The sequence below is a fragment of the Myxine glutinosa genome, unplaced genomic scaffold (genome assembly GCF_964187855.1).
Source record: "Myxine glutinosa unplaced genomic scaffold, kmMyxGlut1.1 SCAFFOLD_665, whole genome shotgun sequence".
NCBI classification, from domain to species: domain Eukaryota; kingdom Metazoa; phylum Chordata; class Myxini; order Myxiniformes; family Myxinidae; genus Myxine; species Myxine glutinosa.
Window position 1 is genome coordinate 29,664 of NW_027616760.1, and position 22,459 is coordinate 52,122.

Below are 22,459 nucleotides of genomic sequence, written 5' to 3' on the forward strand. Positions count from 1 at the left end.
CAGGCTCTATTCCCATCATTTTTCGCAATTCATCATTTGTCTTCCTCTCTCTCAACGATACTCCGCACATCCATCGAACCATTCACATTTCCACCCTTTCCAACCTTCGTTGCTGCTCTACGTTCATTACCCATGTCTCGCTCCCATAAATCATAACACTTCTCACACATGCAGCATACACCTTTCCCTTCAGCTTCAATGACACTCCCCTCCTCATCAGCACGCCACTCAGTTCCCGAAACTACTTCCATGCACATCTCACTCGAGCAACCGTTGCCGAGTCTGATCCACCTTCTCCATTCAGCATGTCTCCGAGGTAGCAAAATGTTTTTACACCTTCCAGCTTCACGCCATCTCCAAGATCCAACTCAACATTTCCTCCATGTACAGCTCCCTCTGTGCACACCTTACATTTGAATGTAGCTGCCACACTGGTTAGTGACCCTCTCAGACCACTACATTTTTGATGAACCCACTCAGCGCACATTGTACATTGAATGGAGTTCACTCCGACACCCTTCCTGCACACAGCACAGGGCCACTTCCCAGTTCTTTCCACCTCACCACATGCTTTACCACTTGCCATCACCTTCGTCTTTCCGATATTCACCTTCAGACCTTTTGTCTCCATACATTCCTACCACTTATTCATCTTTTCCTTCAGTCCATCCATACTTTCCGCAATCAACACCAGATCATCTGCATACAACTCCCACGGTAAACCCTCCTTTACGTTCTGAGCCAGCACCTCCATCACAGCTACAAATAGTAGTGGACTTAGTACCGACCCCTGATGCACTCCCACCTTCAGCTCAAACTCACCACTGGTCCCGTCCTTCGTCCTTACAGCTGTGCGTGCTCTTTTGTACATTGCCATCACACCTCTGATCAACGATTCCTCCACTCCTAACTTCCTCATTGCCCATGTCAATACTTTGCGTGGAACCCTATCGAATGCTTTCTCCAGATCAACAAACCCAAGAAACAACTTCTTCCTCTTCTCCATGTACTTCTCCTGCAACTGCCTCACAATAAAAAGCACGTCTGTCGTTCCTCTTCCTGGCATAAATCCAAACTGCATTTCATCGATCTTCACTTTCTTCCTTATCCTCCTCTCCAACACCCTTTCCAATACCTTCATTCCATGCTCCAATAACTTTATCGCTCGGTACGAGCCACACTCTAGAGGGTCACCTTTCCCCTTGTATAGAGGGACGAGGGTACTCAGTTCCCAAACCACTGGAATGCGGCCTTCTTTCACCACCAGATTACAGATCTCTGTCATTCTCTTCACACCCAACTTCCTGCTGCCTTCAACATATCTCCCCCAACTCCCGTCGACCCTCCCGCTTTTCTACTCTTTATTGCTTTTATGGCTTCCTCAACTTCCTTCTCAGTTATCTTCTCTGCCGGTCCTAAAACTGGGTTACTCTCTATGTTGCCATCTCATTCATTCTCTGTATTCAACAGCATTTCCATATATCTTTTCCATCTTCCTTTAATTCCATCTGGGTCCACAACGATTTGTCCCACTTCATCCTTCAAGCAACTCACCCCCATCACATCACACCTCTCTTGTGCTATCTGCTTTGCAATCCTGAATACTGCTCTCTGACCCTCTTCCGAATCCAAGCGTTCTCCGAACATTTTCCTACATGCGTCCTGCGCCTTTGCCACAGCTTTCTTTGCATAGTAAGGGCATTTTATGAGATATTTCACAAATCTGTTAACTAAATTGTTACCAAAAAATTTCTTCACCAATATGTTTGTAAAGGTGTGTAATAACATGTGTTAAAATGTTGAAGTTCAACTCCCGTGGGAAACCCAGAAAAAAAGCTGTTGAATTCGGGTACCGAAAAATTATTTTCGAGAATTTTTATTTTTTTTAAATCGGCCCGTAAGTAACTTATGAGGGGTCAAATAAGGGTTTTTCATGATTCTGAGTTGATTGTTAACATTTATATTTTCACTTTTACATTTACACACAAAGTAGCTTTTATTTCACATACATATATAATACTCAAGAGTTATTTCTCATTCACAATGTCAGAAGTTTCAACAGTCATTGTCTATGTCTTCTTCAGACTCAACAACATCATGACTGCAGTTTCTGCATATAATGCCATTACAGACTCCACAGGCCGAGATGCACGTGACCCCATTCTTCTTGCAGCTGCATCGCCGGTTGCTGCAATCTCCATGACAATTACAGCTCGTGAACTGCAATAGCTCCTCAGGAGCCGTGGGGTCCAGTGTTGGAACTGGCTCATACCTATGCACACCTATTGTCCATCCATAGTCACTGGGGTTCAGAGACATGCTCTGTAGAAGGATCCAGTCCCGGGTCTGCAGGTAGGCACGGAGTGAATGTTGTGCAGCTGCACCCTCTGTTGGAGGTAGAGTCTCTGGTTTGATCACTCCTGCCGCTGCCTTCCTTGAGAACATGTTGTACCGAATTTCACCCAATGTAGTATCTCGTCCATGGTAAATGTACTTGAAAATCGCAGTACCAGCCTGAATCACTGTTTCCCATTGATCCATTGATCCAAGATAAGACTTCAGCAGGTGAAAACCACCCAACCTTGGAATGACGGGTAGATTTGCCTGCTTTATTATATTCACAGCCTTCAGCCAAATCGGAAGATCAAAGGTCACTATAGCGACCCCAGTGTGCCGTATGCACTCTTTCAGAGTGGTGAAGATGGTGTTGAGGTCATTAGGGTCTCCTTCAATAACTGGGAGGAACTCGATCTGTGTGCTCTGCTTTGCATCATTAGCATGGATTCTCTTCATCCAGCCATTCCAGTTGGAGTGTGGGAACTCAGGATCGTTGGCTTTGATCACCCACCCCGCTGCCCAGAGTGTGTCACCTGGAGTGAGGAGTGGCTGATCATGAGCCAGGGAGGAGATCAGCTCAGCAAGGGGGAGAAACATGATCGCGTTCGTTCCTATCTGTTTCCTGTTCGTAAATGGAATAATCTTTACTTCAGTTCCTCTCAGGATCTTAGCTTTGTCGAGTGCCTTCAACTTCACCCGGGGGGAAAGCTGCTGTTGTCTGTGGATCTGGCAAAGGTGGTGCCGGAGAGGTGACTTCGATCCAACCCATTGAGTGAAAGGGAGTGTTTCCGTGAATAGAGACAATGTTAAAACTATATTGTCTCCAACAAACTGAGTGACTGCATTGTTTCTTTCCCCAACCTCCATAAAGACCACCTGATCATTACTTGACAATTCACTTTCACTGGCTGGCACTTTGGCTGTCATCACTGATTGATCCTCAAGCGCAGCATCAACCGCAACCTCATCATTGATCTGTTCATCGGTTTCCTCCACAATGGTGTCAAGAGTGCCAGAAGTATCTGGAACATCATCTCCACTCCTACTATTAAGGAAGCAGTATTTGTAGTTTTGTGTCTCCGTGTAAGACTCAGTGTATCCCAGCCGGTGGAACTTGTTGAGCATCCATTTTGACCCAAATCTATGATCAAGTTGTATGGCAAGCCCCATTTGGTGTGGCAATACTCCAGACCGAGGTCGATAGGCCTTAAAAAAATTCTGCCCCCAAACGGCAACTCTTTCGTCTGTCTTGACAATCGGTCTCAAGAACATCTGAAGGCTTGCAGGAACAAGTGTCAGCTGACTATCGATGTCAGTCATACTGTGTGTGGTGGGGTATGACTTTGGACCTAAATCAATCAAGGCAATATCATTGGATATGAACTTGAGTGCCGTCTTTATGATCTGAGTCTTCTCATCTCCATGGTCAAGATTAGCATGATGCGCTCGCAGAATATTGTCGGTGCCATCTTTGAGACAGAGTACATCTGCCCTTCTTTCCTGTGTTGTGAAATACAAGGTGTCTTCGTATTTCTCTAGAAGTTTTATCTTTAGCCAATGCTTTGAATAAGAAAGGCTCTTCTCTGGTGACTGATCAAACTCCTGCAGCTTTTCATGGACTTGGTCCATGTTCATTACCCCATGCTCTAATTCTGAGTCTAACCATTCGCAGAATTCAATAAAAACTGCCTCTCGCTCCTCATCAATACTCCTCTGTCCTCTCTTCCTTTTACCTTCCTCATCAGTCTTGGACAAACTGTCACCTCTCGCAAACATAAGTTTGCATCGCAAATGGTACAGTGTTTCTTCTGCTACCAAGTCGTTGATCCCTTCCAGGCGTCCAGTGACTTCAGTGCCCCAGTCAAACCCCGCGACTCCGTGCTGTCTTCAGCAAGCTTGCCTTCAGTGTATCTGCAGTCAAATTATCTGGCACTCTGTATTTCTTTCTAGCTTGTGCTGGATTATTTTTGTAGAGCTGGGCTGGTTGGTTGCAAAGAATGCATCCTTATACAGGAGGTCAACTGACTGTGATCTTCTAGAACTGCAGCCAGTTGATGAACTGAACTCACAAGTAGTGCGTCTTCTCTTCAACTTTGATGACTCTTTCTCTGCCTTTGATGCTTGAGCTGACTTCTTGGTGGTTGCAACAAAGTTGTTGTACAGATCATTTTTACACTTCTGGTGGTACCTCAGTTTTCCTTCCTTTTGAGCCTCCTTCATACGTTCCACAACAGTAACATTTTCGACAGTTTCTGCTTGTTTCAATAAAGTTGAGTATCTCTTTGGAGTTGCCTGTATGAGCCTTTCAGCTGGTGTATCCGAGCGTGCACAGATGGAGCAATTGAGCACAGGTGGAGTAACGTCTTCATCCATATTGCTAGACTCCATGTCCTGCAAAGTAGAAAATGAGATATATTTAGAAATTATTTTTCCACAAAGGAGTGTCTGTGGTGAAATATAAATGTTAACAATCAACTCAGAATCATGAAAAACCCTTATTTGACCCCTCATAAGTTACTTAAGGGCCGATTTAAAAAAATTAAAATTCTCGAAAATAATTTTTCAGTACCCGAATTCAACAGCTTTTTTTCTGGGTTTCCCACGGGAGTTGACCTTCAACATTTTAACACATGTTATTACACACCTTTACAAACATATTGGTGAAGAATTTTTAGGTAACAATTTAGTTATTTTCCTACATGCCTCCTGAACTTTTTCCTACATGCCTCCTGCGCCTTTGCTACCTCTTTCTTTGCAGCCTTCCTTGCTGCCTTATAACTTTCATGCTCTGCTGTTTCTGCTCCCGTACCCTTCGCCTTCTGCCACTCCTGGAACTTCTTCCTCTTCTCGTCAATCCTCTTTCCAACTTCATCATCCCACCACCATGTTTCCGAGTGCCTCGGTGGTCCTTTTGTCCATCCACAAACCTCACCAACGGCTCCCAACAGATTAGCTTTCATTAACCACTTTCAAGCTCAACCACATCATCCTCTACCCTACTCAGCCTCTCTTTTAATGCCTCCCTTACTGTCACCTCTTTCAAACTCCACACCTTCATTCTCCATTGGTACTTCACCCGCCGAGCTCTCCTCGCATCTTTCACCCTTATGTCGCAGACAATCAAGTGGTGCTGTAAAACAGCCTCCTCCCCCGGGATCACCTTTTTGTCCCGGAGGTGCCCACTATCTCGCCTCCGCACCATCAGGTAGTCACCGGTTGTTGTCGACCCACCTGACGTGTATGTAACAAGCTTATTATCCTCTTTCTGGAACTGAGTAATACAAATCAACAAATCAGCTCCATCAGCTCCAAACTCCAAAAGCCTTTCACCTTCTCCATTTCTCACGCCATATCCGTAACCCCCATGAACTCCCTCAAAACCATCCATACTCCTTCCCACATGTCCATTTAGGTCTCCTCCTACCACAACAACTTCCTCATCTTTCACGTTTTCCATCAGCTTCTCTATCGCACACCAGGACTTGTCCTTCTCTTCATCGCTCCGACCAACCTGCGGAGCATATCCCGAAATGACGTTCACCAAGAGCTTTCCAATCATCATTTTCACCATCATCAACCTATCACTCACTCTAGTCGCACTCACCACACTGTCTACAAACTCCTCAGAAAACAGGACACAACACCATTCACGCCCTCCAGGCACCCTTGCCACACAAACTTGTATTTCTGTCCCTGCCTACCCTTCACCATTCTCACACCACTTCCCTTCCATCTCGTCTCTTGCACACAACATATGTCCACTCTTCTTCTGACCAATACTTCCACCACTTCTCCTGATCTCCCTGTCATTGTCCCTACATTCCATGTCCCAAACCTCAGAAACCGATCTCCACTTCGGGCTGTACCCTGCCCATATGTATTTGTAATTGTCATGGTTCCCTTTTTGCGGCAATGTTTTTTTAATTTTTTTTATGGCCGGATGCCCTTCCTGACGCCAACCCTCTTAGTCATCTCTTATGACATGCAGGGATACGGTGTACCTATTCTAAATCCAGGGTACACACTGGGAAATGTTTAAAACATGGAAATTCTGGGGGGGGGGGGGCATCACGGCTGCGGGGGCCCCGTCAGCACCACGCCGCGTTTGCCCGGTCAGCACCACTGCGGCCCGGTCAGCCCACGGCGGCCCGGTCAGCACCACTCCACGTTTGCCCGGTCAGCACCACAGTGGCCTGGTCAGCACCACACCACGTTTGCCTGGTCAGCACCACGTCAGCCCGGTCAGCACCACACCACGTCTGCCCGGTCAGCACCACGGCGGCCCGGTCTACGTACCGGAATTTCGCACTCGTACCGGAATTACCGTTATCTACGCATAAGGAAGAACGCTATTGAAAATTGGGTCGCCACATTAAAATTCAAGATGGCCACCACCATATATATGTCTGAACCTTGTGAGCGAAATATCTTGAAAAATAAACGAACTACTAACTTCTAATCTGGTGTGTGGGTGTATCTACGCAAAGGGAAGAACGCTATCGAAAATTGGGTCGCCACGTCAAAATCCATATTGGGGTTTCCATATTGGCATCCCAGATGGGGTTTGCTGATTTAGGAACTCGAACGGGAAGTTGATTCCTTCTTGCTCGTCATGATCCTTGATCCCGATCCTTGTCATGCAGCCATATTGGAACAAAGAAGAAAATATGTTCAAAAACAGAAGAGTTGGCTCGCAACAAGTTGACTGCGCAGGGTAAGTATTCTATGAGTACCATCTAGTTAATTTTGTAATGATCATTTTTTTGTGTTAATCATACAAATATCGTTGTTGATCGTTATTAATTTTGTAATGATCGTATATCGTATTAATCGTGAAATATCATTTTTAATTTTTATATACTGTACCTGCTAGTATGAAGATGCATGACCTCCGTGACCATTTCATTTTCCCTGCATATATTTCAAACAAAAGGTTCCTTTCTTTCATGATAGAAGCATCGAAGCAATTTAGATTGAAAAAAGTTTATTTCGAAGTAATCACATTCAACTTCTATGAAGTGTAAATAAATACATGTCCTGAAGAGCACCTAATCACAGTCAATTTATTTGAACTCGTGTTGTAAACCTACATTAACAATTCATTGGATAAAACCGTGAATAAATAATAATAATAATAATAATGCATTTATTTTATATAGCGCTTTTCAGGGAGCCCAAAGACGCTTTGACAGAGTGCAAAACATAATGCATAACAAAACATAAAAACAATTGCAAAAAAACAAGAATCAATAGGGAAATATCCAAAGCAAAAAGGAGGGAGAAGAAGAAGAGATAGTCAGGGGTTAAATGCTGTGGGTTAAATGTTGAATGCAGTGTTGAACAGGTGGGTCTTGAGTGATGTTTTGAATGTGGTGAGTGAGGAGGAGTCTCTGATGGTGTGAGGTAGTGAGTTCCAGAGGGTGGGAGGAGCGATGGAGAAGGCCCTGTCCCCCCAGGATCTGAATTTGGTCCGGATGGGGGAGGGGGGGGGGGGGGTCAGGAGGTTGGTACCAGCAGAGCGGAGGTTGTGGTTGGGAGTGTGTCTGGAGAGGAGGTCAGCCAGGTAGGATGGGGCCAGGTTATGGAGGGCTTTGTAGGTCAAGAGGAGGATTTTGTACTGGATTCTCTGGGAGATGGGGAGCCAGTGAAGCTTGTAAAGGACGGGGGTGATGTGGTCACGGGTCCGGGAATGGGTGAGTAGACGGGCAGCGGAGTTCTGGAACTATAAAGGAACTATAATGATTGAGAATACATGTCCAGCTTTTAAAGTCATGTTGTATTGGATTAAATCGATAGCTGTATCAACATAACAGTGTCAAAGTCAAAAACTCATTTATCGCAGTAATTCTCTTCGCACAACATTTCTGGTAAATATGCGAGTGTTGTTCAAAAGCTTTCCTTGATTCTCATGTGGAGAAATTAGCAGCTTTAGATGTTCTTCATCTTTAGTTCTGCTGAGACCTATGTAAGGTTGCACGTGACCAAAGACAGTCTCTGGCAAGAACATAACAACCCTGTTGAAGGACTGCCCTTGGGATTTGTTTATGGTATGGTTATCACGAAAGCAGGTATGTGAGGAAACTACCTCCTCTTCATAATGAAAGGTAAGTTAGTTTCACTGAGAGCAAGGTCGATCCTCGGTATGAACACATTCTCTCCCCTGTTGCTACCATTGAGTATTTCCGCATGGAGAAAATGTAAGTGTGGTTGTCTTACAATTAAGTGAGTGCCATTAAGCAAACATTTTCTTGGATTTCGGTTGTGTAGAATGTCACTAAAGAGCCCACCTTGAGCTGTAGTGCATATGTTAGCATCCCAGATGGGGTTTGCTGATTTAGGAACTCGAACGGGAAGTTGATTCCTTCTTGCTCGTCATGATCCTTGATCCCGATCCTTGGTACGTATTGGTACCATCCCAGATGAGGTTTTCTGATTTAGGAACTTGAACGGGAAGTTGATTACTGCTTGCTCGTCATCAGATACAATGAAATCACTTTTATACTGAGTTAACTCTCCAGGTAGTAGTACAAAGAATGGCATTATTTAGCAGCATGTGACCTTGCTTGAAATATCAGTAACTGATTTATGAGTGTTTGGATCTATAAGCTTCCCCATATATTGCACCAACAATGTCTCGGTCCACAATCATTGCTGCTGGCTTCTCTACTCTGTCTGTCTGTAGTCCAGCATCGGTGCTTAATGTACTGTTTCAAAACTGTAGTAACCAGTTATTGAACCTTTCCTGACCTGCCGTCCTCATGTTGAAAGCCAGGGGTAGTATTTGCCCATGCCTCCACAATGGGGATCTCTTGATGTACACTTCAATTATGTCAGTCGTGTTACCTCTTGGGATGATGTTTGCAGTTTGATGGAAATCACCTCCCAGAAGCAGAAGATTTCCCCCAAACGGTTTAGCATTTTGCATCATATCCTTGAGAAGCATATAAATGATGTGCTCATAGATGATGTTGAGGCTTCGAGAATGTGTGTCGAGATCATGCATTTTTTTTTTTTTTTTTTTTTTTGTATACAGAGTCGAGGCTCGTGAAAGAGCTAACATTTATCAAACAAACAAATCAAACAAACAAGTAAACAAAGTATATAAAAATGGGAGTGGTCGACAAGATGGGGAGAGAAGGGGAGGAAGCACACAAACACAACATTTGAGGGCAGGGACATCGGGAGATGTGTGGGAGGCAGAGGGCCTGGGGGGAGGCAGGATAGGTATAAAACGCAAGGACACCAAGGACTTCCAGGAAAGAAGACAAAAGTCACCTCAAAAAAGTGGATTTGGGGTGAAATTAGCAGGGGTAGAAAAGATCAAGGTTTTGGATTGGGGAAGATAAGAGATGGTGGTGAACAGCTGTTTTAAAGCCCTGGAGGGAGGAGTGGGATTGAAGAGAGTGAGGGAGTTTGTTCCAGAGACGGGAGAAAAGAGGAATGAAGGACTGCAGGTGAGCAGAGAGTCTTGATTTTGGCAGTTTAACCATAAGAGGGTTGCAGGCAGATCTTGTGCGACCTGCAGGAATATTTGGGGGACAGAGCCCAGAGAGAGCTGGGGGAGCAAGGCCGGAGAGGAGTCGGTAGAAGACGGAAAGACCACCAACCTGCCTGCGGTGAGTAAGTGAAAGGCCCTCGGAGATAGCGTCATCGCGGGAGATTCCAATGATTCTGAACGCTTTGGTTTCAACAGCGTGAAGACGAGCTAGGTGTGACGCAGGAGCACCTGCCCAGAGGAGAGAGCAGTATTCCATTGAGCTGTGGATGAAAGCCTTGTATGTGGTGAGGAGCTCGGGTGTGCCAAGGAAGGACTTCGCACGACGGAGGATGCCCAGTCGGGGACTGGCTTTGGAGGCCAGCTTGGAAATGTGGTTTTCCCAGGAAAGATCATGGCAGATAGTGAGACCCAAAAGCTTGAGTGACAGAACTTCTTGGAGAGGATTATTCAGAAAGTAGATGGGAGGGTTGTCCAGTCGGTCTTTTCGGAGAGACATCGTAAGAGTGTGAGATTTGTCAGGATTGAAAGACATGTTCCATTTGTTTGCCCACTCTGTGATTTTGTCCGGGTCTGCAGAGAGTGTGGAGGCTGCAGACTGCCGATCTGAGGGATGAGGAATGGAGCGGCAGAGAGTGGAGTCATCAGCAAAGAGATGGAGAGGATTTTCAAGAGAGTTAGAGAGATCATTGATGAAGACCAGAAAAAGCACAGGGCCCAGAACACTGCCTTGGGGAACTCCAGCCTGAACAGGAAGAGGAGATGAGAGAAACCCATTCAGGGCCACACGTTGACTCCGACGAGAGAGGAAGTCCGCCAGCCATGCGTGGAGATTTCCATGGATACCAAAGGAGGAGAGTTTGGTGAGCAGAGCGGGGTGCCAGACCGTATCAAAGGCACGTGATATGTCGAGGGAGACAGCTCTAATTTCCTGTTTGGCATTGAGGACCTCCATCCATTGTTGAGACAGCAGAAGCAGCATGTCCAGAGTAGAGTGACCTGGTCTGAAACCAAATTGATGATCAGAGATCAAGCCATTGGAGAAGAGGAAAGATTTCATATCCGAAGCAATGATGGATTCCATGACTTTGCTGATAATTGGGAGAAGGCTGATTGGTCTGTAGTTGCTAGGATCTGTTTTTGCACCTTTTTTGTGCAAAGCGGTGATGTTGGCTGATTTCCAAGCAGATGGCAGTTGACCTTGAGCAAAAGAGAGGGTGAAGAGAACAGAGAGATGGAGTGAAAGAGCGGAAGAACAGGCTTTTAGGACCCGTGGGCTGATGCCATCATGTCCAGTTGCAGAATCAGAGTCGCGGATTGACAGAAACTTTTCCACCTTGTCAGGAGGAAAGGACACGGAGTCCAGGAGCAGCTGGGTACGACTGGGTATGGTGGGTACAGAGAGGGATGGGTTTCGGACACAAGATTTAGAGGCAAACACAGAGTTGAGGCATTCAGCTTTTTCACGAGCGGAGTCAGCTGTGTAGCCGTTTGAGGTAAGGGAGGGGATGGAGGGGGAACAAACACCAGAAACAGATTTGACCAGACGCCACCAGGATTTGGAAGAGGGAGACAGATAAGAGAGTTCGGTCTTGAGAACGGAGAGATATTGTTTCCTGGCTCTCCTGAGGGTGGACACACACTTGCTTCGGGCTTTGTGAAAGGAAATGAGATTTCCCTCCGTTGGATTTGCTTTCCAGGAGACGAAGGCAAGTTGTTTCTGGGCAACAGCCTCACCACAAGATTCCGTGTACCATGGACGGGAGGAAGGGTATGACAACTGAAGACGAGATGGGATAAATCTGTGCATGGGAGAGAGTAATTTACTTTGGAAGAATTCCCAGGATGAGTTGATGTCAGAGGTGGTAGAGATGGGAGACCATTCCAGATGATTGATGGCTGCTTGAAGACCGTGCTAGTTGGCCTGAGTGAAATGCCAGACTCGTCGACGCTGAGGAGGCTCCCTGAGAATGGGCAGAGAGATGTCCACTTTAACAAGCACATGATCAGATGAGCCGATTGGAGCAGAAGAAGAGCAGCAGACATTTTCAGGGAAGTTAGTCATAACCAAGTCCAGAAGAGAAGATGCTCCGTTGACTGAGATCCGGGTCAGGAAATTGACAGATTGTGTCAGTCCCAGTGAGTCGCAGAAGTCCTTTGCTGAGGAGCCATGGCTGGTGAGAGGGGTACCCACACCCAGCCAACTGGCATGGTGACAATTGAAATCACCACATATGAGGAAGAAAGAGTTCGGATGAGTAGACAGAAGTTGGTCCATATTATCAGACAGCGAGATGTAGATGGAGTCATCACTGTTTGGTGGACAGTTCAACACACATATGAACAAGAGGTGGGAGCGAAGGGGAAGCCGTAGCCAGAGGTATTCCTGGGGGTGAGGTGGAGAGAGTGCAGTGCAGGGCGAGTGAGGAAGAGAGTTTTTTTATAAAGATAGCAACCCCACCTCCAGGACGAGGCTCAGGTCTATCATACCAGAGGAGGGAGTAACCCGGGAGAGATACTAAGGAATCAGAGACATCATGAAGGAGGAAAGTTTCTGTTCAGCAGATCACGTCTGGTTTGACAGAAGCAACCTGTATGGAGAGATCAGTTGAGTTTGAACGAAGGCCCCGGATGTTTGAGGTCCATACCGTTAATGAAGAGGAAGGGGGAGCATGGGATACAGAACAGGGGGGAGGAGGGTTAGGGTAAGATGTGGAAGAGGTGGAAGAGGTAGGGAGAGCTGTTGAAGGTGTGTCAGAGATTTCAGAATAGCTCGGAGAAAGGGAAGGATGGGGCGGACAAAAGGTTTGATGGTGATTGGGTGAGGCACAATGAGGTGTTATTTGAGGAGGGGGAAGAGCGAGGCAGAAGGTTGGGGGAGATGGAGGTGAGAGTTGGAAGAGGGAAGAAGTGGGGAGGACGCTTTGAGGAGGGGGAGTGAGAGGGGGGAAATTGAGAAGAAATGAGGGTGGGGAGATTTGAAGGGGAGGGGTGAGGGGGGAGTCAAGGAGGGGAGGGGCGAGGGGGAGTCTTGGAGGGGAGGGGTGTGGGGGGAGTTTAGGAGAGAAGGGGAAAGGGGAGAGATTTGAAAGGGATGGGTGATGGGGTGGATTAGGAGGGGAGTGGCAAGGGGGAAGATTTGGATGGGAGGGGTTATGGGGAAGATTTGGAGGGGAGGGGTGAGATTGGATTTTAGAAAGTGTACGATTAATGGGAAACGAACATTTATTGCAAAATGAGTTTCTTGTGACCTTCGAGTCAAAAATACGTTTAAGGACGCTGGAGGGAGGATGGAGTGCAGGAGAGTTTAGGGAATGTAGAAAAAAGGCACTGTAAGAGATGGAATTTTTTTTTGGGATGGATAGATTTGGTGAGCAAGTCGAAAGCAACCTTTTAAAGAAGAAGAAGAAAAAGGTGTTATAATATATGACGGAATACAGAACTTGAGGGGAAAGTGTAAACATTATAAGGTTAATAACAGGGAACGATAACAGTGATCAGTAATAACTGTTATTACAGTAATAACAGTGAACGTCATTCGAAGAACGAACGAACGAATAAGAACGAATAAACGAATGAGAACAAAGAATAAGAACAGAGAAGGAAATGTATTTTTTGTTTTTTTTTTGAGTTGATTTTAAACAAGGAAGTAGGCTATGGGGTGAAAAGACTGGGAAAAGCAGAGAACGAAAGTTATTGGAGCACAAAAGACGGACCGCTGAGAGGAAAACGAAGCCTCAAGGTTGTATACTGTACAAGGCCTCAAAAGACACGGCACGATTTAACACGATTTTCTATACAGGTACGAAAGATTTGCACTGAAAATCTTCCTCGGGACACACGATACGTACAACACCATAAAATAAATACAGTTATAACGAAAATACAAATGGGAACGATTACTTAACTTCGATTTCGATGGAGAGTGTGGACAGCTGCGAATAAACGTAGTTATGCCTTATCTAATTATTGTTTGCATTTAATTAGTGTTTGCTTTATAAAAGAAATAGGATTAAGCTTCCTATGATCCCTCTTGCTTCGAACTATGCTTTACTACCAAACTGGTGGCAAGAAATGTAGCAAGATTGTGAAACTGCTTGCTCTGTTAAACTCCCTCGTGGAAACACATCTTTTTGCCCTGTGAGAAGGCCTGGTTTATATCTGCATGAGAAGATAAGTCTTGGGAATGTCTCTATGCTCTTTCTCCTACATCTTTCCCTTGGCTCATGCCAAATAAGATAGGACAAAGGTGGGAGCTATTGAGCCCACTTCCCCCCCTTTTTGTTAAAGTTCACATGTTCAGTGGAGACTTTTTAAAAATATTTTTGTCTATATTAAGAAACCCTGGTTTGCCAGTTTCTTCGGAGTGTCTGGGTCTATGCTGTTCAATTGAATTGTATATCCCTTTCACCCTCCACAAGCGGCTGTGTAATTGGTTTTTCAATAAATGCTTGTTATTCCTTGAACTCAAGTTGTGGAACCTGGTTCGATTCCCGACATGTGTATAGGGAGCTTAAATCCACTGTGAGCTTGTTACATGTGTGGGGGTAGGCAATGAAATACCTTATTCGAGATAGGATTGTATAGATTACCATGCTCCGAATGTCGTGTAAGAACATCTTGATGTAAATAAGTCAGCTCCGTGTGTTCGGATTAAGTGTGACGTGTGGCCATACGGAGGGTGGCTCTTGTGCTACATAGCTTAGGGAGTAAGAATAATGCCCCTGTCCGTCCTACCTCTTGTGATCTGACCTTTGTGGTTATAATAAATCGGCCTGCGATAAGACGAGGGCTGTCAGGAAACGAACTCAGGCACATTACAACACTGACAAGCCCGACAGAAACCCATCACATTTGCCGATCGGCAAGAGAACCCCTCCCCCGGATGTTCTCGATGGGCATTAAGGCCGTGAGGCAACCGCCCCAAAAGGAATGATTGGTCATCACCATGAACTGAAGTGGTGGGGTGCGGGGATTGGTTAGAGTGTGATGTCATCGTGGAACATTCGAGCGCTGGAGCAAAAAGGGACACGTCCCGCCATTTTCTCTCTCTCTCGGTTCCGGTGTTCGTAGCAGGCAGACACATTCTTTCGCTCTCTCTGGTACTGGCCATGTGATGGCTGCGCTTCGTGCCGTGTGTGCCTGAGAGAAACATCGAAGCTGTGGGAGAGTTTTTGTTGACAACTCCGATCGTAAGGAGGCTATCCTGTCTGCTTGCCTCACACCGGCAGCTGGCTAAGGCAGCGGATCTGCGTCATCTTGTGTGTGTCCCGCAACGTGGTTTGAGGCGACCCCACCAAGTGCTCGTCGAGGACAGCATTAAGTGCCGGCCGGCAGAAACATTATGTATTTTTACTTTCGTTTTCCCCTTGTGTTGTATACGAGTCCGAGCGGAGGCGCATCAATATAGGAATTCGTTTTACCTTACTTTTCGTTTTGTTCTCCTTGCATTATTTTCATTAAACTCCTTATTTGTGCATTTTCAATTCCTGTGTCTTGTACGTTTATTTGTTTGTGGTTTCGCAAAATCCTCATTGCGTCCGGCTGTTCAGGTAAGGGCCTTGTTATCCCTCCCCTGCGCGTGCCAAAGGAACCGCCATCAATTCGGGTCATATGCCTCGGAGTTAAAGCTCGGTCGGCCATCCATCACCCAGGGGTCTTAACCCCGGGACGTGATAAGCTGTTGTAGGTCCCTTTAGAAAATCAGCTGTGATTCCTGTTGTAGTGAAGGGAAGGACAGTCTGGCTTCTTCCTCTCGGAAACCTCATCAACATATTGTATAAATACATCTTCTCAGATCCACCAGGTCTGCATAAGAGTCTGTGCTCCGCATCTTCACCAGCTATCCCAAGGATTATTCGATTAAGCACATTTCTCTGTGTAGGATTCAAGCTGCTAATCCACTCATCAGCTTCAGCTGCTTCTTGCATAGCATTTATTTGGTGCTCATAGCTCACTAATGGGCCTGGATCACGTAAACCTAACCCTGAACATCTGAGCCCATGTATTCGCAGCGTTGCCTCAATTTCCTGCAGAGCTCGCTTTACTGACACTTCACATGTGTGGTTTCTAATGAAGTATAATGTTCGAATAGTGGAGAAAGCACCACGATCAACTGCCAAACAGATTCAAGCTGACCTTCAGACACAAGGTACGACAGTTTCAACTCGCACCATTCGTCGCCAACTCAATGAAGGGGGGTTCTATGGCAGGAGAACCAGGAGGACCCCACTGCTGAGAGAGAGAGAGACATAACAAGTGAATCCTCTTGGATTGCACTGAGGTTCGGGCTTGGAATTTCTAGGAGGAAGTATAATTTGTATGCAATGAAAGTACATGTAATATGGGATCGAGTAAGATCGAGTAAGATCGAGTAAGCTTCACCAGTGCGCGTGCGCGAATTTACGTCACGTCGGCAGCGAGAAGGCGTTCCCCAACACGAACCAATCAGGAACTGCCACGCCCACTTATATGATCTCCGAATTCCTGTGACAGGAATTAGCGTTACACTGGCTGGAAGTCAATCGCTAAAGGCGCTTCCTCAGCGCCAATCACCAGTGCGCGTGCGCGAATTTACGTCACGTCGGCAGCGAGAAGGCGTTCCCCAACACGAACCAATCAGGAACTGCCACGCCCACTTATATGATCTCCGAATTCCTGTGACAGGAATTAGCGTTACACTGGCTGGAAGTCAATCGCTAAAGGCGCTTCCTCAGCGCCAATAAAGCCCGACTCGAGTTTGCCAAAACACACCTGAACAAGCCAAAATCTTTCTGGGAGAATGGCCTGTGGACAGATGAGACCAAATTAGTGCTTTTTGGTAAAGCATATCATCTCTATGTTTACAGAAAACAAAATGAAGCCTTCAAAGAAGAGAACACCTTCCCTACAGTCAAACATGGAGGAGGTTCAGTGATGTTGTGGGGTTGCTGTGCTGCCTCTGGCACTCGGTGCCTTGAATGTGTGCATGGCATCACAAAATCAGGAGATGACCAAGGCATTCTGGAGCGCAATCTTCAACCCAGTGTCAGAAAGCTGGGTCTCCGTCGAAGGTCATGGGTCTTGCAGCAGGACAATGACCACAAACACACTTCAAAAAGCACCAAGGAATTGTTCAAGACAAAACGCTGGACTGTTCTGAAGTGGCCAGCAATGAGTCCAGATCTAAATCCCATTGACCACCCTTTGGGGAGATCTGAAAACAGCAGTTGGGAGAAGGCACCCTTCAAAACTGGGAGAACTGGAGCAGTTTGCACAAGAAGAGTGGGTCAAACTGCCAGTAGAGAGGTGTAGGAAGCTCATTCATGGCTACATGAAGCGTTTCACTGCAGTTATTTTGGCCAAAGGCTGTGCTACCAAATATCAAGTCGAGAGTGCAAATAATTTTGTCACTGCCATTTCTTTTTCTTTTCTGATTTTAAAGGATAGGCCTATATGAAGTTCTGAATCAAAAACAAAGGTTCTGTAATATTAACAGTGAAATAAAGAATCATGGAGACCAAATACTTTCGTCAATTTAAACTTATTTTTAGAGAATTTTTAAAAAATAACCAGTGAGTTATTTGAAAAAAATGCAAGGGTGCCAATATTTTTGGCCATGACTGTACCATTATGATTACCATTATCGGTATGTACCGTTATCATTACCATAAAGCCAGGTGTTGGCTTAAAGGTTAAGGTGGCTGGCTTGAGATTTTAAGGTCCTGAGTTTGAGTCGCTGTCAGCTGTTGAATTAACACCAGGTTGGTTGACTCGGCATACAAACCTTCCGAGGTCGGTAAAATGAGAGCGGACTGTAACATGAATTCCATGAAAATCGTCACCCACGTGTAAAAAAATAAATCAGTTAATTTATACTCCTTGTGCTGATTTTATTGTGCCATATATCTCGTAGGTTTTGGTTATAAACAAAAAGAAACGCTAACTTATGGAGATGTGGATTATGGTGGTGGGGATTATGGTGGTGGTGGGGATTATGGCAATGGTGGTGGTGTGGATTATGGTGGTGGGGATTATGGTGGTGGTGGGGATTATGGTGGTGAGGATTATGGTGGTGGTGGGGATTATGGTGGTGGTGGGGATTATGGCAATGGTGGTGGTGTGGATTATGGTGGTGGGGATTATGGTGGTGGTGGGGATTATGGTGGTGAGGATTATGGTGGTGGTGGGGATTATGGTGGTGGTGGGGATTATGGCAATGGTGGTGGTGTGGATTATGGTGGTGGGGATTATGGTGGTGGTGGGGATTATGGTGGTGGGGATTATGGTGGTGGTGGGGATTATTGTGGTGGGGATTATGGCAATGGTGGTGGTGTGGATTATGGTGGTGGGGATTATGGTGCTCGTGGTTGTAATTATGGTGGTGGAGATTATGGTATCCTATTATGGTATCCTATTATGGTATCCTATTATGGTATCCTATTTTGGATACTTTGTTATTTCAGCTGTGTTAACATGTCACAAGCGCACGTGTGATTCCGTCACATTACCTGGTCTGCCACCTATAGTTTGCAGTTTCTGCATTGCATTACCAATAAGACTGCGATAGGAAAGCAGTACTATTGTTGACGTCAGAATTTTTTTTCTAGACCTTGTGTTCACTAACAGAGCAGAGTTTTTATATCAAATCTCATTAGTCTGTTTACCATGTCCACAAAGTGTGATTCCGTCACAAGACTATTCTGGGTAACAAATTTTGTTAACCGGGGTAAGCCTCACTGAGAGTCGTACTCGTCTGTAGCCATGTGACAGTTCTGGTTCAATACATTTAATTGAATTCTCTCTGCTCTTCTTAGCATTCAAGATAATTACCTTATATGTTTAAAATTAGTGCACATGGTGATTCCGTCACGATGGAATTCATGGTAATCGAAGGCATTGCATCAGCGTCACAGCCACGCCCCCAGAAAATTATGCAACCAGCAGCGACAGGCTGTACACAAACCAACACCATTCCTTTATCGTTATGTAGGCCTATCACTATCAAAACCATTATCGTTAAGTATAATTGAAGGAACTGCGCTCCAACGCGAGTCGAAAGAATTGACGCGACCAAAGACGGAATTCGTCCGAGTTGCTTTATTGAAACAAAACAGCTCAGGTATTCTGACCAGCCCGTTTTTCGGGCAACAATATATATACACATTTATGTCGGGAAGTTTGCCCGGCAAAAGCTATACCGGGCATGCCCGGGTATCAAGGGCGAGCCTTGGAAAGGCGAGTCTGGACCTGCCCGGGCGTGTTTGCCTGCGGCCTGGCAAGTCGAGGCTGGGCGTGCCCGGGCGCTCTGGGCGAGCACTGGAAAGGCGATAGTGGGCATGCCCGGACGCTCTGGGCGAGCCCTGGAAAGGCGATAGCGGGCATGCCCGGACGCTCTGGGCGAGCCCTGGAAAGGCGATAGCGGGCATGCCCGGACGCTCTGGGCGAGCCCTGGAAAGGCGATAGCGGGCATGCCCGGACGCTCTGGGCGAGCCCTGGAAAGGCGAGAGCGGGCATGCCCGGGAAAGACGAGACCGGGCGTGCCCGGGAGGTTCAGGCGTGCCCGGGAACAGTGAGTCCGGGCATGCCCGGGAGAGGCGCATCTGGCCGTGTTCTGGCCGGTGCAAGGCGATTATGTACATCCAGCGGTAACCGCTACACACGCCCCTCCAGAATCGACCTGCACCGGCAGGGTCAATTTAAGGGGGGTCCGGATGACCCGGCCGAAGCAACCCCTGGAGGGTCGTGGGGAGGGGTCTGACGTGGTGGTGGGTGGTCGAGCGGGGGGAACTGTGGACGGGGGGGCGGCCTCGCCGCGGAGGAAGGGCCAACCGTGGTGGCCGGTCGACGTCCATGTGCGCCGGTTTGAGGCGGTCCACAGAAATCCTGTCCGGCCGGCCGCCGAAGTCGACGATGAAAGACTTGTCGCCCCGTCGCAGGACCCGGAAGGGCCCGTCGTACGGCGGCCGGAGTGGCCCCCGGTGCACGTCATGACGCACAAAGACGTACTCCGCTGTGCGAAGCGCCGGGGGGACGTAGGACTGGGGGCCACCGTGGCGGGACGTCGGCACGGGGGCAAATCGTCGGGCGGCCTCCTGGAGGTCCGAGTGCTGGCGAGCGGCGGACCAGGGACTGGTAGCGTCAGGCACGAATTCGCCCGGGACGCGGAGTGGCTGGCCGTAGACGAGCTCGGCGGCGGATGCCTGGAGGTCTTCCTTGGGGGCCGTGCGAAGGCCCAAAAGGACCCACGGCAGCCGGTCGGCCCAACCGTCGTCCTGAAGGCCGGCCATGAGTGCGGCCTTCATGGAGCGGTGAAACCGCTCGCACAACCCATTGGCTTGGGGGTGGTAGGCCGTGGTGCAGTGCAGCGTGACCCCCAACGAACGGGCGACTGCGCCCCAAAGCTCAGACGTGAACTGTGGGCCGCGGTCGGACGAGATGTCCGCTGGTGCGCCGAAGCGCGCGACCCAGGTGGCGATGAACGCCTGCGCCACGTTGGCGGTGGTGGTGGAGGTGAGGGGCACGGCCTCCGGCCACCTGGTGGTCCTGTCCACCATGGTGAGCAGGTGGGTGAACCCCCGCGAGGGGGGCAGGGGACCCACCAGGTCCACGTGGACGTGGTCGAAACGCCGTTCAGGCACGGCGAAAGGTGCCAGCGGGGCCTGGGTGTGGCGGTGGCCCTTGGCTCGCTGGCAGGCCGTACAGGCGTTGGCCCAGTCGCGGATGTTTCGTCGAAGGCCGTGCCAGACGAAACGCGCCGACACCAGCTTCTGAGAAGCTTTCCGGCCCGGGTGAGAAAGGCCGTGGATGGAGGCGAAGATGCGGCGCTGCCAGGAAACGGGCACGATGGGGCGAGGCTGGCCCTGGGAGACGTCGCAGAGCAGGACGGTGCCCGCGAAGGGGATGTCGACCAGGCGGAGGCCCGTGTCCGCCACGCGGAGTGCCTGCACCGAGGCGTCGGTGGTCTGGTCGGCCGCCATGAGCGTGAAGTCCACGCCGAGGTGGACCGCGTTCGCGCTGGCCCGCGAAAGGCAGTCGGCCACGGCGTTGTCTTTGCCGGCGACGTGCTGGATGTCCGTGGTGAACTCCGACACGGCGGAGAGGTGGCGCTGCTGGCGGGCCGACCACGGCTCCGTGACCTAAGCCATTGCGTAGACCAACGGCTTGTGGTCGACGAAAGCCGTGAACGGGCGGCCCTCCAGGAGGTGTCGGAAATGGCGAACGGCCAGGAATAGCCCGAGCAGCTCGCGGTCGAACGTGCTGTAGTTTAACTCGTTCGGCCGGAGTTGCCGGCTGAAAAAAGCGAGTGGCTGCCAAACCCCGTCCACCCATTGCTCATGGACGGCGCCCACCGCGTAGTTGGAGGCGTCCGTAGTGAGGGCGATGGGCGCGTTGAGCACCGGGTGAGCCAGCAGCGTTGCGTCGGCGAGGGCCCGTTTGGCACTGGCGAAGGCCGCGCCCATGGCCGCGGACCAAACAATGTCATGCTTGGCCGGCTTGCCCCGGAGGGCCTCGTAAAGGGGCCGCATGAGCTGAGCAGCGCGGGGCACGAATCGGTGATAAAAATTTCACCATGCCGAGGAACTCTTGGAGGGCCTTGATGGAACGGGGATGCGGGAACGTGGTGATGGCCTCGACCTTGGTCGGCAGCGGCACGGCCCCGGTCTTGGTGATGCGGTGGGCCAAAAAGTCAACGGTCGTCGCGCCGAAGTGGCATTTGACCGGGTTGACAATTAAGCCGTGCTCGCTGAGGTGACCGAACAGTGTTCGGAGGTGGAGGAGGTGCTCGGCGCGGGACGTGCTGGCGACGAGGATGTCGTCCAGATAGACGAAAAGAAACGGCAGGTCGCGCAGCACGCCGTCCATCAAGCGCTGGAACGCCTGGGCCGCGTTTTTGAGGCCAAACGGCATCCGCAAAAATTCGAACAGGCCGAACGGCGTGATGACGGCCGTCTTCGGGACGTCGGCCGCCCGGACAGGTACCTGGTGGTAGCCCCGTATCAGGTCAATTTTCGAAAAGATGACCCGTCCCGCCAAACGGGCGGAAAAGTCCTGAATATGCGGGATCGGGTACCTGTCGGGGGTGGTAGCGTCATTGAGACGGCGGTAGTCGCCACACGGGCGCCATCCACCCCCCGGCTTTGGCACGATGTGCAGTGGCGAGGCCCACGCGCTATCGGAGCGCCGCACGATGCCGAGGTGCTCCAACGCGTCGAATTCGGCCTTTGCCACGGCGAGCTTGGCTGGGTCGAGGCGGCGGGCCCTGGCGTAGACCGGCGGGCCCGTAGTGGGTATGTGGTGCTCGATCCCGTGCCGCACCGCGACGGCCGAAAACGTCGGCCGCGTGAGGGCCGGGAATTCCACGAGCAGGCGAGCGAACTCGTTCGTTGCCGGGAGGGCGCACGCCAGTTCGGTCGGCGCGGAGCTGCTCATTGTGCACGCCAGGGAGCTGAAGGTCTCGGCGTGGACAAGGCGACGTCGACCAGCAGCCCGTGCGCGCAGAGGAAGTCGGCGCCCAGCAAAGCCATGGGGACGCTGGCGGTAACAAAAGTCCATTGAAAGCGCTGGCTGCCGAAGCAGAGGGTGACGACGCGTGGGCCGAAAGTGCGTATGGCCGAGCCATTAGCAGCGACCAAAGAGGGGCCGCAA

The 22,459-nt window shown here is 49.0% G+C and overlaps 1 protein-coding gene across 8 annotated transcripts in view; it reads left to right on the forward strand.

Annotated features, from left to right (window-relative positions):
- The window catches only part of LOC137432846 (beta-microseminoprotein), a 129,746-nt gene that overhangs the window by 14,671 nt on the left and 92,616 nt on the right, over positions 1 to 22,459 (forward strand). For 5 of the 8 annotated variants that reach the window (XR_010985583.2, XR_010985581.2, XR_013621571.1 and 2 more), the window contains exons 5-6: positions 2,132 to 2,352; positions 6,981 to 7,051. Coding sequence is in view for 3 of the 8 variants with exons in the window: in XM_078768889.1 (XP_078625015.1) it covers positions 2,318 to 2,352; positions 6,981 to 7,051 (106 nt within the window). In the remaining 5 variants the exon portion in view is untranslated. The remainder of the gene's footprint in view (positions 1 to 2,131; positions 2,353 to 6,980; positions 7,052 to 22,459) is intronic. The other 3 variants (XR_010985586.2, XR_010985582.2, XM_078768890.1) reach the window with 1 other exon arrangement.